At 46.0% G+C, this 16,767-nt stretch overlaps 1 protein-coding gene across 1 annotated transcript in view; it reads right to left on the bottom strand.

Annotated features, from left to right (window-relative positions):
* The window catches only part of SFMBT2 (Scm like with four mbt domains 2), a 161,715-nt gene that overhangs the window by 12,039 nt on the left and 132,909 nt on the right, over positions 1 to 16,767 (bottom strand). The window contains exon 16 of the mRNA XM_006016323.3: positions 6,897 to 7,006. Within this exon, the coding sequence (XP_006016385.1) occupies positions 6,897 to 7,006 (110 nt within the window). The remainder of the gene's footprint in view (positions 1 to 6,896; positions 7,007 to 16,767) is intronic.

The following is a 16,767-nucleotide window of genomic DNA, read 5'->3' as shown; positions in this document are numbered from 1 at the left end:
GAGGACGTACAATGGTTGACCTGCCTCCAGGCCGCTCTTCTCTTACTTCTCCATTTCAATAGCCAGAGTCCCTTTCTGGAAACACGGAAGGGGTGGGGAAGTGACCAGGGCTTCAAAGAGGGCACAGCTTATGGTGATCTTCATGTTTGTGGACTCAAAGGTAATTTAAGCAAAAAATGAAATGCCATATGGGCTTGTTTTTCCAGGTCAGCTGCAAAGGAGGCACCCATTAAAGTGCCAACAGCAAAGCCACAACACTTCCCAGGATAGCCACTGGGCTTCCCAGGTGTTTTTAAATGACTGGGATGTTCACAAGCCCAGAAACACTATGACAGGTGTATAAAATGGGGAGTGTCCATTAGACACTCCCCAGTGTCCATTAGATACGAATGGAGGGAGTTAGATTTAAAATTGGATTTTATGAATGCTAACACCAAAAGAAATGATGCTAAGAACATTTTTAAAAACACTCTCTCTTTAAAAAAATGTATATTTCTTTAAAAAGAAAGTTTCTGACTTTGCTTACTTCTAAAAAACGTAAATCCTGCCCCCTTTACTCTGCATAGATACAGAGTTCAAGGCTTTTGGGATCATGAGGTTACTTAACCTGACCTCCAGCACATTACAGGCGAATTTTGACTGGGCATTTCTACAGTGAGCCCAATCGCAGTGCTTAGCTAAAGCACCTCTTCCAGAAAGGCAGCCTGTGTTGATTTAAAGGCATGAGCAGATGAAGAATCTACCACCTGGCTTGGTAGTTTATTCCAGTGGTTAAAGTAACCCCCTTTATGGTTTTACCTCATTTCAAATTGAAATAGTCTAGATTTTACTTCCACCCACTGGTTCCTGTTATGATTCTCTCCACTAGGGTGAAAAGCCCTTGCTGTGAAGGTACCTATCCACTGCAGTCAAGTCAGCCCCAAACCCTTTTTTGCCCTGTGGGGCTGCGATCCCAAAGAGAACCACGTTATAGTGCCTGCAAAAGCACACAGCCAAGACTAACAAGAAGTGGAGCCTCCTTTCATGACCCAGTTTGAAGGAGACACACAAAGTAAAGAAATAGTATGGAAGGTGAAATATAGATGGATTTTTACGGTCATGTCTGTCTCAATAAACCAAAGTGTTACTACTGGCCACAAGAAAAGAATATTTTTAAACACAATTTTTGTCTTGGCAGTGTCTCTTTAAGCTATAAAACAAGATTTACTAACATTTTCCACTCTCGCCACACTTTAAACCTCCTAACACTAATGACATTAACTGTAATCTGAACGCACCTCCGACAGCCCCATGAAAGAAAGCTACTGTGGATAAAATCAGAAGACCATTTTCCACTAGTGTCATCAAAAATATCACCATTATTGATATTACATTTCAGATGAAGACTCATTTTGCTACTGCTTTTAAGTAATAAGCATCATGCACAAATACCCTGGCTGCACTATAGGATTATAAAGTTCACCGGCTCACAAATTTTATGTTTTGCTTTACAACTACAACTAAATCTTTAAAAATCTCAAAGTCATGAACCATATCGGAGGATTTTCAAGGAAAAACAAGATGAAAACTCAAGATCCTCTAAAGATGAAAAACCTTATGTGAGGGAGGTATTTCAAACAGGAGCAATCAACAGGAGTCATCAAACTCAATGGATTGCTCCCAAGGATTTAGTCAATAATTGCATTAGCTATTGGAAAGACAAGACTTTCTGTGGGTGGTATCATTGGACCAACCACAAGACTGGGACAGACCTCGATGAGCTTTTAATTCAGGGCAATGCAGGTCCCTAAAGTGGAATGCTCTGCATCAAAAGCTTGTTCATCACAGAAATCATAGGGAAGCTGGGCTGGAAGAGACCTCCATGGGTCATGTCATCCAACCCTGATCATCCCACTAAGCCATCTACTCCCGCAATTTGTAGGCCTGGATGCACAGGGAGTAGGACATGTATTTCGGCAGCATGCCCAGGCGGTGGCGTGTAGACACCTTGAAGGACTTGTCCCTGGTAGCCTGTGACAGAAGCAGAACCCAGACCATTTGTGTCCCCGTACAGTGACCTAACCACAAGGCCATCTCTCCTTGCTGGTGTGAGTGCTCAGCAACTCTCCTGGATAGTCAAACTCCACCTTCCCTTTCATAACGTTACACATTAGAGCTCCCTAGACCGAACCAATAAAAATACTTGTGGAGCATGGATGGCTCTTCTTAAAACACAGCAGGACACACTTGTTCATAGATTTCATAGACGTCAGGGCTGGAAGGGACCTCGGAAGATCGAGTCCAGCCCCCCGCCCAAAGGGCAGGAAGTCAGCTGGGGTCATAGGATCAAATGTTGCATGAATGAGCAATAGTTTCAGATGAGGGGACAGCTTGATTGAGTCCTACTCCTGCGACTAGCAGTTACCGTCACAAAAGGACCATGGGACTTCATCCTTTTGAGATCTACCAGGGCTTGTGTTTACGCCAACAGCTCAGGAACAAGACCCAGAAGACATCACTAGGCATACGTGTACATCTGGATGCACACCTTGCTGGGTTACTTGACCCCAGCAGTCTTTCCTGCCCGGAGCAGGGGGGCTGGACCCAATGATCTCATGAGGTCCCTTCCAGCCCTAAACTTCTGTGAATCAGTGCATTTTTCACCCACCAATATCAAAGGTGGGCAGGCACGATTCAGTCACAGAAACTAGGGCACTGGGAAGGCCTGAAGACCAAAGGCAAGGGGATAGTCTTTATTGGACCAATGGCATGGCTAGGATAGATTTAGGCAAGCTTTCTAATGCAATGCATTCTTCTGCAGGCCTGAGGAAAGGCAGGTGCAACAACGAAAAAAAAACGGTTTGCAAGGCAGTGAAACTGAGAAAAATCACAGAAGAAAGGATATTTTGATCAAGACTTCTAAAAAGGGTCATTATCACCTGCAGAGTGAAGAAAGATTAGCAGGAGACAGGTAAATTATACAGAGCGCCTGTTGAAGTGAGCCCTTGCTCACTATTCTCATCCAGGGTGCCCAATGCCCTCATGGAAACTATGTGGGTGAAACTAGACTACAACTATGCACCAGAATGAAAGGTCACAGGAAAAAGATGAAGGACAGAGACATACGAAAATAAGCAGAGCACTTTTCACAGGACAAACAGTCACTTCCTGACCTTATTATCACTGTGCTCAAGGAAAATTCACGAAACACCTTCAAAAGGCGACCCCGGGGACAAAAATTCATAAGCCGACTGAAAACTAGGGACCAGGGACTGAACGTTGCTATTGACTCCACGGCATATAATAATCTGGCAGAAGACAAGCGAGAGTTGCACCTTACAAACTCACCAAATCAGAGATGCAGAAGCTTTTGTAAGCTCACTTTATCAGCTGCTCAATGCTATAATGTGCTTGACTCCTGCTAATCTTTCTTCACACCACAGGTGATAAAGACCCTCTTCCCTCTTGAAAGGTCTTGATCTTGCACTAATCAAATTATCCCTTTTCCTATGATTTTCTTGTCTGTTACCCCACCCCTGGGAATTTCTCTCCTCTCCATTTTCACAGCTCTGCCAACTGGTTTGAGTCCCTGCGGTGCCTGCCTTTATCCTTAGACCTGAAGAAGAATACACTGCGTTCAAAAGCTTGTCTACGTCTATCTATCACAGCCATGCAATCGGTCCAATAAAAGATACCACCCACAAAAATCCTTGGTTTTCTCGTATTTTCTGGCTCATTGTGGCTACAAAATCATTCCAACCGTTCTAATGCCAAAAGTCACCCCAGCCCTTGTGTTGAAAGCCAGGCATCCACATCCATATTTAGGCACAGGAAGGAGAGTGTGCTAGTGATTAGAAAAACTGGAGACCCACATCTGCTAGGGACCCTTAAGGGAATTTTAAACTTGGAGATGTTGGAAGAATCAGGTAGTCGGACATAACGTCTTTGGCTCATCGTGGCAAAATAAATAAGGTTCAGTGGTTTGCAGGGAGCACTGATGGGGGGGGACTGTGATTCCCCAGTGTGCATACACACCCCTTTGGACATTCGAAATCAGTGGTTCTCAATCTTTTTAGCCTCAAAGCACCGCTCCATAACTTCTTTGAATTTTGCAGCACCCCTATTTAGAATCACTGAGCTTGAATCTAAATTCAGAAGAGATAAAGAGGGGGTCCTAGAGGTTAAAACGGGTTAAGAACCATTGATCTAGGTGCTGCCTGGCGAGGCCAGATCCTAACCCTGCTGGGACCTGATCTTTCCACTATCCTTCCCCTCTCTGCCCTGGTTTGTACCTCCAGGGGCAAGGGTAGCTCCCACCACTGTGGCTGCTCCTGCGGGGTCTCTCATGCCTCTGGTGACTGTCCCCACGGCTCCTCGTGCTGGCCCCAGGAGTGTGGGAGAAGCAGAGGGGATGAGACGGGCACCTCCGACCTCAGCAGAGCACCTCTGCTGGGAACACAGGAGGAATCATGGATCTAAAAGTTATATCTTCTCTGCAAAGCTATTGCCAGTGACGGTCCCTGATGACAGCAAAATGAACTGCATGCAGGCTGCAGAGCTAATCGATTCCTGGCAGCTAGTGTTTCGGCTTGCTGCCAGGAAAAGGGCAATCCTCCCTCTCCCCATCTCACCTTCTTCCCCTGCTGCACCCCTCAAAACCAAATAGCAACACTATCAAGACCTAAAAAATTGTCAACTTGACACCAGAAGGAGGGTGGTAATGTGACACATCACACTACAACAGGCATGTTCCAGCTGCTCCGATTAGTAGTCTGTCGGCAGATGCCACTGTAACCAGCGCCCTTGAAACCTGGGTTACACCGGCTTTGGCTTATTATAAGTCGCTGGTTAAGATTCAGAAGTGGAACTGACTGTCATATCAGATGTATCATGTCACATGCCGCTTTAACAATTCCACAGAGTTTGATTTTTTGAGCCTGCTTTGGTTTCTAGACCGCTGGGTTCAATACAGGCGCTGCCAGATGTCTCCGAAGTCCAAGCAAGACGCACAAAATCAGTCAGGCTCGTTTTGCAAGGTCTGCAGGCTTTCCTCTGACAGCTGTTTTTATGGGATCTGGGGTATAGGTTGTAGCCATGCTGGTCTAAGGACACAGGCAGACAAGGTTCTTTTATTAGACCAACGGAAATAGTTGGAAACATTTTTCTTTGCAAGCTTTTGGGTATAAATACCCTTCGTCGGGCTGAGGAAGCATCTGCAGTTGGTGTGTGCGCTCTTCCTGGGTGGAATGAATAGTAAAGCAGCCAGAGGCTGGTATTCAATGCAAGAAAGCCGATCAGTGGTTTACGGGATCTAAGCACTCAGTGAAACAAAGTGCACAGCAAGTAAATGGGTAAATCATCCCTGCTTTCTACTGGGAAGGAATGTCCTGTTGAAAGAGTTGGGAGTACTTCACCACTAGTGGCTGACTTTCAACAGACATACTGGAATAACCACTGCTGTCGTCGGGGCCAACTGAGCAAGCATTACTACTAAACATTCAATCAGCTCAAGCAAATAATGCTACTAAGGCTCCAGTGGGACTTCTACCTTTGTAAAATTGCCCATAAGTTTAAGTGTTTGCAGACCTGGACCTCAAACTAAGCAATAAAGTTGATTTTCTGAAGTGCAAAGAAGCAAGAGGGTCTGTGGGTATCACAGGACCTATTCCTAACCAGTACCAATGACAATCCAGCCATTTACATCTTTTTTGCAAAAAGCATTTATCACCTGATTTAACACCTGCCAGATTACACCTGACGCTGGATTTCAGAGACAGAAGAGTGTTCTAGTGAAAACACCAACAACCTGATTTTCTAATGATTTCAACGTGACTCAATCTTCAGTTGAAACAGATCCGTGCCTCTTAAACACACTTATGGTCTCCTGACCTTAGCAAATCTGTAGGAGAAGCTCACTTGAGTTCATCATGAAATATTAAGTTCCCCTTTCCTGAGATTTTCAAATAGTTTTTCAGTTCTAACAGAGACTGCCTCCTTAGTTCAAACGGTAATGGGTCCGTGATTTTACAGTAAAAAGGTTCTCACATTTTATCCCTCAATCAGAGTGCAGGATTAGCTAACAACGGTATCTGAATGGCCAAACAGATAATACAAGACCATTCAACAATGGTATATTTAAGAATATTCAATATTTGAGCACACTCAACTTCAAGTTGTAGCAAAGTCTATTAAAACAGGGAAATAGAGTTGAATACACTACTACTACTACTCTATAAGTAGTACTCTAAATCAAATTAATAGATTTTAAGATCAGAAGGGACCATGAGATCATGTTGTTGGACATCCTGTGTAATACAGATCATTGACATTCGCTGAATTATTATTGAGCCCAGTAACTTGAGCTTGCCTAAGGCGTATTTTTCCAGAATGGCATCCAATGATGATATGAAGATTTACAGAGAAGAAACCATTACTCTCCTCCAATGTTTAATCATGTTCTCTGATGTTTAATCATTATTCAAAATGTATGCCTTGTCCAAATTTGTTTGGTTTTAGCTCCCAAGAACTGTTTTTTGTTACACTTTTCTTCCCTAGAAGTAAAGGGCCTTTAAAGCAAAGATCAGAAGACAAAGAACTGGATTAGCACTAAACAGATCAAATTTACATCCAAACAGCATTCTGTAAAATTCAATACTACGCTGATTCAAACATAAAAGCTTTTATTAACATCTGGAACGCTGGTGACAAAAAAGAGAAAATATAGAAATGAAATGTCAGAGCATTTGCTTTTAGTTGTTTAAACAGATACAGGGCTAAATTAAAAACTAATACGGTATTAAAAAAAAAAAACACTAGAGAAAAATGTTCACAAAAATGTCACTTGGTTTTTCAATCCGTTCCATATTCTGAAAATAAAAGAAGCTGGAAACAACACGATAGTGCGAGGAGATACTCACTTTGCCTTCAGCGTTTCCTCCTGGAAATTCCACTGCGGGTCTTCCACCAGCTGCAGCTCTCGTAAAACGCTCCCCGGTTTGTAAGCGGCATTGATTACCATGCTGAGAACCTGATGAAAGACCAAAAAAAAGTACAATGGAAAGCTTTAATGGGCTCTCATGACCACACAACGAATATTAGCACTGATGATGTGCGCTGCAGTAGCATCTAGAGGTACCAATTTAGGGCTATAGCTCCATTGTCCCAGGTGCTGCATATACTTTTAATGAAAGAGGGCCCTATCCGAGAGAGCTTAAAATCCCTGGGAATGATACTGCTACAAATAGATGTTTTTACCTAGCAAAAGGGATTTCCTTTGAAAGCAACACTGGGGCCCTGCACCGAGGCAGACCTAGACAATACTTTGCATTGCCAATATATCCTGGGCAATAATTTGCATTCCCTGTACCAGTAACATGCTGCAATTTTGCACATATCATATCCCCCAAATAAGACACACACCCTGCTTTCAAAAGGCAGAATGGAGAAGAAAAGATTTTTCCAGTCATGGCTGACTGCTGACGGCAGGGGATCCTGTCCGTAAGGGCTGTGAGAGGGTTAACACTATCTCGGACCCTGATGGGGGCATTTCACCACCCCACCACCACCCTCCCTGAGCCTGGGAGAGGGAGAAGCCCATCAGACATCCTTCAATAGTATCTCCAGGCTTGCTTCTATTGCAGCAAAGAAAAATCTGCTTCCTCCGTTACGAAATATGCTTCCTTCCTACATTACGTCGTGGTGGACGTGGTCTTTCTGGACTTTAAGAAGGCCTTCAACACTATCTCTCACCTCATTCTCATTAAGAAATTAGGCAACTGCGGCGTCAATGCCTACACAGTCAGATGGGTCACCAATTGGCTGGAGGGCCGCACCCAGAGAGTGGTGGTGGACGGGTCTTTTTCGACCTGGAGGGATGTGAGCAGTGGGGTCCCCCAGGGCTTGGTCCTCGGGCCTGCACTGTTCAACACCTTCATCAGCAACTTGGACGAGGGGGTGAAAAGCACCTTGTTCAAATTTGCGGATGACACTCAGATGTTGGGAGAAGTGGGCATGATGGAGGAAAGGGACAGGCTACAACTAGATCTGGACAGGTTACAGAGGTGGGCAGATGAGAACAGGATGGGTTTCATTACAGACAAGTTTAAGGTTGCACCTGGGGAGGAAGAACCAGCAGCACACCTACAGGCTGGGGAACTCCCTTCTCGTCAGTGCAGAAGCAGAAAGAGATCTTGGAGTCATTATTGATGCCAAAATGAACATGGGCCAACAGTGTGGGGACACGGTCAGGAAGGCTAACTGCACCTTGTCATGCATCCACAGATGCATCTCGAGCGGGTCCAAGGAGGTGATCCTCCCCCTCTATGCGACACTGGTCAGGCCGCAGTTGGAGTACCGCGTCCAGTACTGGGCGCCGCACTTCAGGAGGGATGTGGACAACATGGAGAGGGTGCAGAGGAGGCCACCCGCATGAGGAGGGGGTAGCAGGGCAGGGCCTGAGGGGATCAGAGAATTAGGAATAACGGTCACAAGCTGGCAGAGGGTAGATTCAGCCTAGATATCAGGAGGCGCTACTTCACTGTCAGGGCAGCTAGGATCTGGAACCAACTTCCAAGAGAAGTGGTGCTGGCTCCTACCCTGGGGGTCTTCAAAAGGAGGCTGGATAATCACCTAGCCGGAGTCGTTCGACCCCAGCGCTCTTTCCTGCCCATGGCAGGGGATCGGATTTGATAATCTACTTAGGTCCCTTCCAACCCTACCTACTATGAAATGGACGGCTGATTTTTTGGAAGAAAGGTGCACGTGGTATGCAGGTTAATGCAGCAGGTACAACCCTATCAAATAAGGATGAGAGAATCTATTCTGGCCCAGTCCTGAAACACATTAAGACCCACGCTGGCCCCGATCCAGAAAAAAACTTCAGCCCATGCTGAACGGTCCTGGCTGTCTGGGCATCAGAGCACTCAGGTAATGACATCCAAGAGAGTTGCAAGTGATAGATGCAAGACTTAAGGTGTGTTAATTTTATGTGATGAAACACTTGTGCCAGTGCACTTCTCCCAGGTCCTCATGGGATAAAAACGAACTCAGAGTGTGCAACTCTTAATAGGTATACAGTTAACAGCTACTTAAAGAAAATGGACTAGTATAAAGGGTCAGGTACGCATTACATTTCCATCGTGTTTGCTTCTTAGAGTCTCTAATGGGCGTAATGAGCTGGTTTCAATACTGTTTCTCATCCTCCTCCCAATACTTGCTCCTGCTCCTCTCGAGTCTTGCAATGGATCCCCTACACATATGTTATTAGAATTGAAAAACTGACTGTTATTATAGTAGCAAACAGCCAAGCGTATATCTTTCTTTACTCCTGTATCCTTCTTGCTCATGAGCGTTCACTGGCATTTTTGGAAAGCAAGGCTGTGCCTATACTCCAGTTACAGAAATGGTGTTTGACAGGGTAAAGTACCTGGCACTGAGCTGTGCATACTACTGCTACTGGTAAGCAAGCTAACATGTTTAAAGTTATAGCGCGGGTATCTCCCTGATCTACCGCAGTCCCCTCTGTGGCTGCATTGTAGATATTTTTCCTCGGGTGGACAAATTTCAGCTCCAGCTTTCACTTCCTGCTGCACACAGCAATGTGGAACAAGCACTGTCTAAAGAGCTTGTGTAGTTCGTTCATTAGTGACAGCAAGATGCAATTCTTGTGGGGCCTTTGTACACTGCACCAGGACTTCTCATTAAAATAAATTAAATTAGAGATACCTGCAATAATCCCTTGTAATAATATTAAGTTCTTCTCTAGCTTTCCATAAAGGGACAAACTTCCATACGATTCCTTGCACTCTTCTCAGCCAATCAAATTCTGTAAATATTCCTTCCCCACCTCTCTTGTAGAAGTGTCTTTGCCCAATGGGATCTGCTGATATTGGGGGTAGATGGCATTGCAATGTTGCCCAGCCCAGCCTGATATAATTAGCCTCTTTTGGGTAAACTCCCACCAATTCATTACCAACCAGTATAGAAGCATGACTGCTGGTAACCCATCTACACTAAGCCTACCATCATTGGCTGTAGCTTCGGTGGTCATAAAACAATGGCCCTACTCTTTGCATAATGTTACCCATAATTCCCTCTCATTAATGTACCTTTTTAATCCTGAGCTGGTTAGGAATAAATAACTGTATGTTAGAGAGCGCTTGATCAATTGGACTCTGGCCCGCCTTACTTCTAAATGCAGCGAGCGAGGTATTACATTGCTGAGCAGGGCTCCCAAGGGGAGCAAGGCAAACCAAATTGCTTGACGCATTAGACTGGGCAGAACAGTAGAAAACATGACACACGGAAGTGAACAATCTTGCACTGACGGGGACAAGGATAAGACGAATTCAATCATGCTTCCACCTCGAGCTGCTCTGGTGGAATCCAGGCTCTCACAGGGACCGGTGACTCTCCCGGGTTTTTTTGTTTGCTGGCCAGCTGCATCTTGCAGCGTGCAGTTTTTCAAAGTCACCTGATTGTATGGTGGGGAGGGGGGTCACCAATACTCCTGATGGTACTAGAAACTCAGAGGTTCCTAGATTGAGAGACTTGCTCTTCCACTAAGGGTCATTCTGATTACCAGCTTGGAGTCAGGAGGGAATTTTTTCCCTATTGGCATAATTTGCCTACTTCTGTAACACAGAATCATAGAAAGTGAGGGTTGGCAGGGACCTCAGGTCACATCTAGTCCAACCCCCCTGCTCAAAGCAGGACCAGCCCCAACTACACCATCCCAGCCAAGGCTTTGTCTAGCCAGGTTGTGAAAACCTCCAAGGATGGAGAGTCCACCGCCTCTTTGGGTGACCTGCTCCAGTGTTTCGCCACCCTCCTACTGAGAAAATTCTTCCTAATATCTACCCTCAACTTCCCTTGCTGCAACTGGAGCCCATTGCTCCTTGTTCTGTCATCTGCCACCACTGAGAACAGTCCAGCTCCATCCTCTTTGGAGCCCCCCTGCAGGGAGTTGAAGGCTGCTATTCAATCCCCCCTCAGTCTTCACTTCTCCAAACTAAATAAGCCCAGTTCCCTCAGTCTTTCCTAATAAGTCATGTGCCCCAGGCCCCTCACCATTTTTGCCACCCTCTGCTGGACCCTCTCCAATTTGTCCACATCCTTTCTGTAGTGGGGAGCTCAAAACTGAACACAGGGCTCCAGATGTGGCCTCACCAGCACTGAATAAAGGGGAAGAATCGCTTCCCCTTGATGCTTGCTGGCAACGCTCCTACCAATGCAGCCCAGGATGCCATTAGCCTACTTTGCAAGAAGGGCACACTGCTGGAAGACCTGGTCCTGTGCGACTGACCTGTTCTTGATTGAAATCAGATTTTTTTTACATGTGCAATGCTTGGGTGGAATCGTATCCGGCCGAATGCACGTGCCAGTGATAACGAGCATGTGAGCAGTCAGGCTGTGGACATGGAAAAGGAAAAGGACCATTTCCTAAGATATGATGAATTAACATAGGACATGGTCCTTTTCCTATAATCTTTTAAGCATAGATTAACTAACTACGTCCTCGCAGTAGCAGGGCATGGCCAGTGACCTCGGCTCTCCTACTTTTACCTGTGGCATTTTGATACGCTGCTTTTTGGTGTTTAGGATTTTGCTCCTTGTAGGTTTGCAGTGGTGATTTTGTGGTTTCCATGGATAAATGTTTGCTTGCGAGCACAAGAGACTGGCCTTGATGGCCCAGGAGGCCCCTTCCAGCCCTATGTTCTCCTTTGTGCTTACTTTAATTTCATTTGCCACTTAGACGTTACCCACTCCTGAACACTTATCCACAGCGTGACTGCTCACGTGTTCATTTTTACTGGCACGCGCATTCACCTGGCTATGATTCCACCTAAGCACTGCACATATAAGATCATCTGATTTCAATCAGGAACAGGTCAGTCACACAGGACCAAGTTTTGCACTTTGCTTCTCCATAGGCTCACAGGGCACACACAACAGATGAATATATAATGTGTCCCCAGCTATGTAGGGTCTGGGACAAGCAGCTATTTAATTGGTCAGTCAAACCCTATGTAATAAGCCTCAGAACTTAAATATTAGCGAACCTTACATCACTCCAAGTATGTATGGCCATTTTTCAGATGGGAAAACTGAGGCCGAGATATAGCTCGGATGTTCAATGAGTGCAACATGTGCAATGGAAGTCAGATTTTCAAACATGGACAGAGTACAGCAGCTCCAATATTTTTGAATGAGCCAAGTCCCCGAGGTGCTGAAAACCTGACCCATTACTACAGAACCTAATGGAAAAAGGGTGCATTTAAAAAAAAAAAAAATCTTTCCCTATCACAGGCAACCCCCCCCGCCACAGAGCTGGGAACTGAAATCAGCTGTTGCTGGCAGGACTGAATCCTAAGCCCCACCGTCTTCATCGCCTATAAAGACAATCTTGGCTGCATGTGTTGTCCGTGATGAGTGATTAAGTTATGTACAACCCCTCCCCCCAAAAAGCCCACCCCAAACCACAAGAACCTGCAAACGCTTCGTTCCACGTTGTCCAGGATTTATGCTAGACACCCAATACATTTCATGGATGCTAATAATACCAGTGTCTCTCTATGCTGCCTTGTCACCACTGTGACTCTCAGTAATCTTCTAAGCTCATGTTGGAGGAGAATGTTTTGACAGGATAATCATTTCCCTTTGGGGCAGAATGGGGGGAAAAAAAAAGAAGAAAAAAAAAGCTTTAGTTGTTAGTCTGTGTTTATTTCCTCTAAGTCCCTTGGCTTGGTATTTACCTAGCAGCAGGAGTCCATTATCATGTTAACGATGTTCCCTTCCAATGACATTATCTCTTAATCTCACACACACTTAACCACCAGGGAAAATTTTGATACATGACTTCATTGGAGAAATTGTGATACATGACTTCATTGGGAAAAGCGAACTGGGTTTATGTGTACTGTGTCTAAGGTGAAAACGGTCACCACATCAGTTTAAATAAGAGGCCAAATTCAGATCTTTGTCAGTAAAGCTCCCGTTGACTTTGGCATCACCGGGGTTTGATCCAAGAGGACTTTCTTACACCCACGTGCATTTTTATCCCTCACTTTGTGAAAGCACAGTAGAGCGGACTTGACGCCTGGGAGCAGTGGGGATGCCTGTCCAGTCCTGTGTTTTCCAGCGCCATATATATATATATATATATATATATATATATATATATGAGCACCATATATGTGTGTGTGTGTGTGTGTGTGTGTGTGTGTGTGTGTCTAGTTAGATCCACAAGGGATGGGCTCGCTGAACTGCCACCATAGATACTCCAAAAGTGCTCTTCCAAACCTACCACTGGATTAAGCCAGAGTCATTTAAAGTTGGTAGGCATCTAAATTTCCAAAATTAAATTCATCATGTGCCAAAAGGTCTGCTGGACATGCCCAGAAGCACCTCAGTCTTCATAGACCTGTGTATGTTGTTGCTATCTACTTGCCAGGACCCACAAAGTAGGTGTCCTTCCACTCCTTACCTCCGCAGGGGGTGATCTGAGAACACAAGTCCGGTGGGAGGTAGAGTTGCACCTTGCAGACTAACAACAATTGATATATCTACCTATATCTACCTTGGTAAGTCTATACGGTGCAAATGTACCCTGCCTTCTACTTGACTTCAAACTAACACAGCTAACTAGGTCTCTCTGCACGTGGATAACACCAATCATAACCAACAGCACTGCTGCCTCATTTTATTCAATGGTTGTGTAGTTTCGAGCACACACGTCGGATAAGAGCTACTTGCATTCAACTCCCTTCCCTCAGTTCAAGCACACTCCTGCAAACGAGATTGCCCTAAACACTGATCTACAGGACACGGCACTATAAGAAGCTGTTCCACTTAGCATGATTTAATTAGATAGTCACCAGGCCAGAAAGAGAGAAAGAGGGAGAGGCCAAGAGGCAGCGTGATTAGAGAAGATGGGGCCACTGAGATGATCTAGTTTCGGTTCCTGTGCTGTTTCATACATGCAAATTAAGTATTCACAGGGGCAAGGAGTGGAACATTTTCAGGGCTGTCGAATCCAAGTGGAAGAAGATGCTTCCTTGCAGCCTGCTGTAAGGTTCAAATGGGGCCTGGACCTAAGTCACACTCCTCTCCTCTGCATTTCCTACTACCAGTCTCAGCTCCCTTTCAGCATATCTTCTGTGGATCCCAATTTCAGGCACCAAACTCTCCCTGCACAGTCTCTGGGCACTTAACTTGGGCAGCATATATTCCATGAGGCACTTGAATGTTAGCTGCTGCAGCATTTGGCACTGCAATGCCTATGTCCACTTTGTAGATGTGGGTCTAGGTTAAGAGAGACCACACTGAGCATCATCTCAGTGGCCAAAATATGGGCATCTGCCCCCAGGACTGAAACTAAAGAAACCTGAGTGATGGCCCCATGGTCTCTGCACTTTAAATGGAGGGATATAGCACTTGGGATGAGAATTCACAGCAGCCAGCATGCAAAGCAAGGAGAGGGGCCATGCCCAGCCCAGCCAATAGGAATCACAGAAGAAAGCCATTTGTCTGAAATCCCATCATTCTCCTGGACTCAGGCAGCAACTAGCCCAGGAGTCGGCAAAATTTTTGGGATGGTCTCAAAAAATCCCGCAACCTGGATTGCGAAGAGGTTGGCGTGCCAGGGGTGGACAGCAAGGGAGCTACGAGCGGCCTGATCCTTGTTGTGGCAGCACAGCCCCGGCCCCTTCCCCGCCGTGCACCTTGAGCCATGCGTGCACCCACTGCTGCTACAGAGCCAGGGTGGCTCGCAGTAGGCGGCAGGCAGGCTGCAGACAGCTGCACTGGGGTCCAGAGCCCCAGACCGGCTCTGTGGCCAGTGGTGGATGCATGCGTGCCTCGGGGCATGCAGTGGGGAAGGGTCCAGGGTTGCGCTACCCCAAGCCCCTTCCTCGCCGTGCGTCCCAAAGCATGAGTGCAACTGCTGCCAGCCACAGCACCAAGCTGGGGCTCCAGACCCCAGTGCATCGGTTGCAGCCTCCTACACTTGGCCCAGGCTTTGGGCAGCTGTTGCCTGCCACAGAGCCCAGGCTGCTTGTAGCAGGGCTTGCAGCCTCCCTGCCTGCTGTGAGCAGCCCAGGCTCTATGGCCGGCGGCAGCTGCCCAAAGCTGGGGGCAGCTGTGGTGTGCTGAGCAAAACGGCATCGTATACCATGCTCTGGCATGCATGCCAGGGGTCGCCAGCCCCCAAACTAGGCAATCCCTGCACTGCTGGGTCAGGCACTTCTAGCCAACATTTGAACCCCCATCTAGACTTGGTGTCTCAGTCCTTAGAGGGGTCCAATGCAGTACGTGTACCCAGAGCTCATGTAATAGAGGAGGAGCCCAGTATCTGCCTGATAGCTCAGGAGTCATACGAGCACTCAGCCAGGAAAAAGCAGGAGCTGGGCTCTTCCTACCTTAGCTTGAGGGGTTTGAAACCACATCTGCTTCCTAGAAAATCACCCCAGCCATCAGGCCATAGGCTAGGCTGGGTGACGGCACCCTCAGGCCTTCCTATTGAAACTGGCTCGCTGTGCAGCCATGAATGTAAGATCCACAGGGCCAGAAACAAGCAAAAGGGAATCTGACTCCAGGCCCAGGGTGTATCAAGTCCCAGGAACAAGTTTCATCTAAACAGCAATTTAGATGCCCAAGACCCTTTTGCATCCAGTCTCGAACCTATAGCCTCCAATAATGAGAGGCTGGTCCTCAGCTGGATCCTCAGATGACGGGAGTCTATCAGCTGAAGATCTAGGCTGAAGTCCATGGTAAAAATGCCACTAAGTTCACTAAGAGAAAATCCAGTCCATGCAGCTTATACAAGGTGCCACCAATACAAACATCCAACCTGATTTCTAATGATAACTCCATCCGCCTCGCTCCGTCACACACTTAAAACTCAGCATAATTCTTAATTGTCGGAGCAGCGCAACAGAGACAATTCATTATGCAAATTTCTCTTAACAAGCTGCTCCATGCTCTAAAATTTCAAACTATATAAGTAAGTGCAACAGTTCAACACGCTTTGCTCCTTCTTTTCCCAGACTGGCTTACTCTGCTTTTCTCGAATTCACCAAAGGGAGCTGCATTACACCAAAAGTCCTTTTGTTTTCGAACAAAAGAAACAAGCCAGTAACACTCACTTTTCACGGCAACGGTAAATCACCCTCAGAACAGACTTCCAAGGGACGTGGTAGACTCCACATCACCGGGCATCTTTGAAACAAGATTGGACACCTTTTTAAAAGAGATATTATACTGCAACAACAAAGAGTTAAAGCAGTGATAAAAATCAGTGGGAGAAGGTTTTGGCACATGTCGTGCAAAAAAAGAGAGACCAGGTTCTCTGAATGATCCTTTCCAGTGTGTTAAAATTCATTTAATCTCTGAAACTTTGCTAGGACGTTCTAACCTTTTCTTTTATTTAAAAAAAGCACAAGGTAGGAGACACAACTATTAATGGCTGCTGAATTCCTCCCCAGAGGTGGCTGCATTGCTAGGCTGGCTGAATTCTTCTCTCTACTGGCCTCAGACATACCTCCTCTGGAGGAGTCTAGGACTGGAGTCTATATTACGCAAAACACTTTAGACATCTCCTTGATTCACCATCCTCCAAGGGCAGAACAAGACACAGAGTCCCAATTCCACCAGAAAGGACACACAAGGTTTTGCGTGGGTGCCAGAGTATAGCTGTAAGATTGATGCAAAGCTTTTCAAGGGTTATTCATAATTGCTCTCACAGTTGCTCCTGGGGATCTGAACCAAGGGTACGAGCCTCCATATGTTAGG

Source organism: Alligator sinensis, unplaced genomic scaffold (genome assembly GCF_000455745.1).
Source record: "Alligator sinensis unplaced genomic scaffold, ASM45574v1 scaffold268_1, whole genome shotgun sequence".
In the NCBI taxonomy this organism is placed as follows: Eukaryota; Metazoa; Chordata; order Crocodylia; family Alligatoridae; genus Alligator; species Alligator sinensis.
This window is presented reverse-complemented; position numbering and strand designations above follow the sequence as displayed.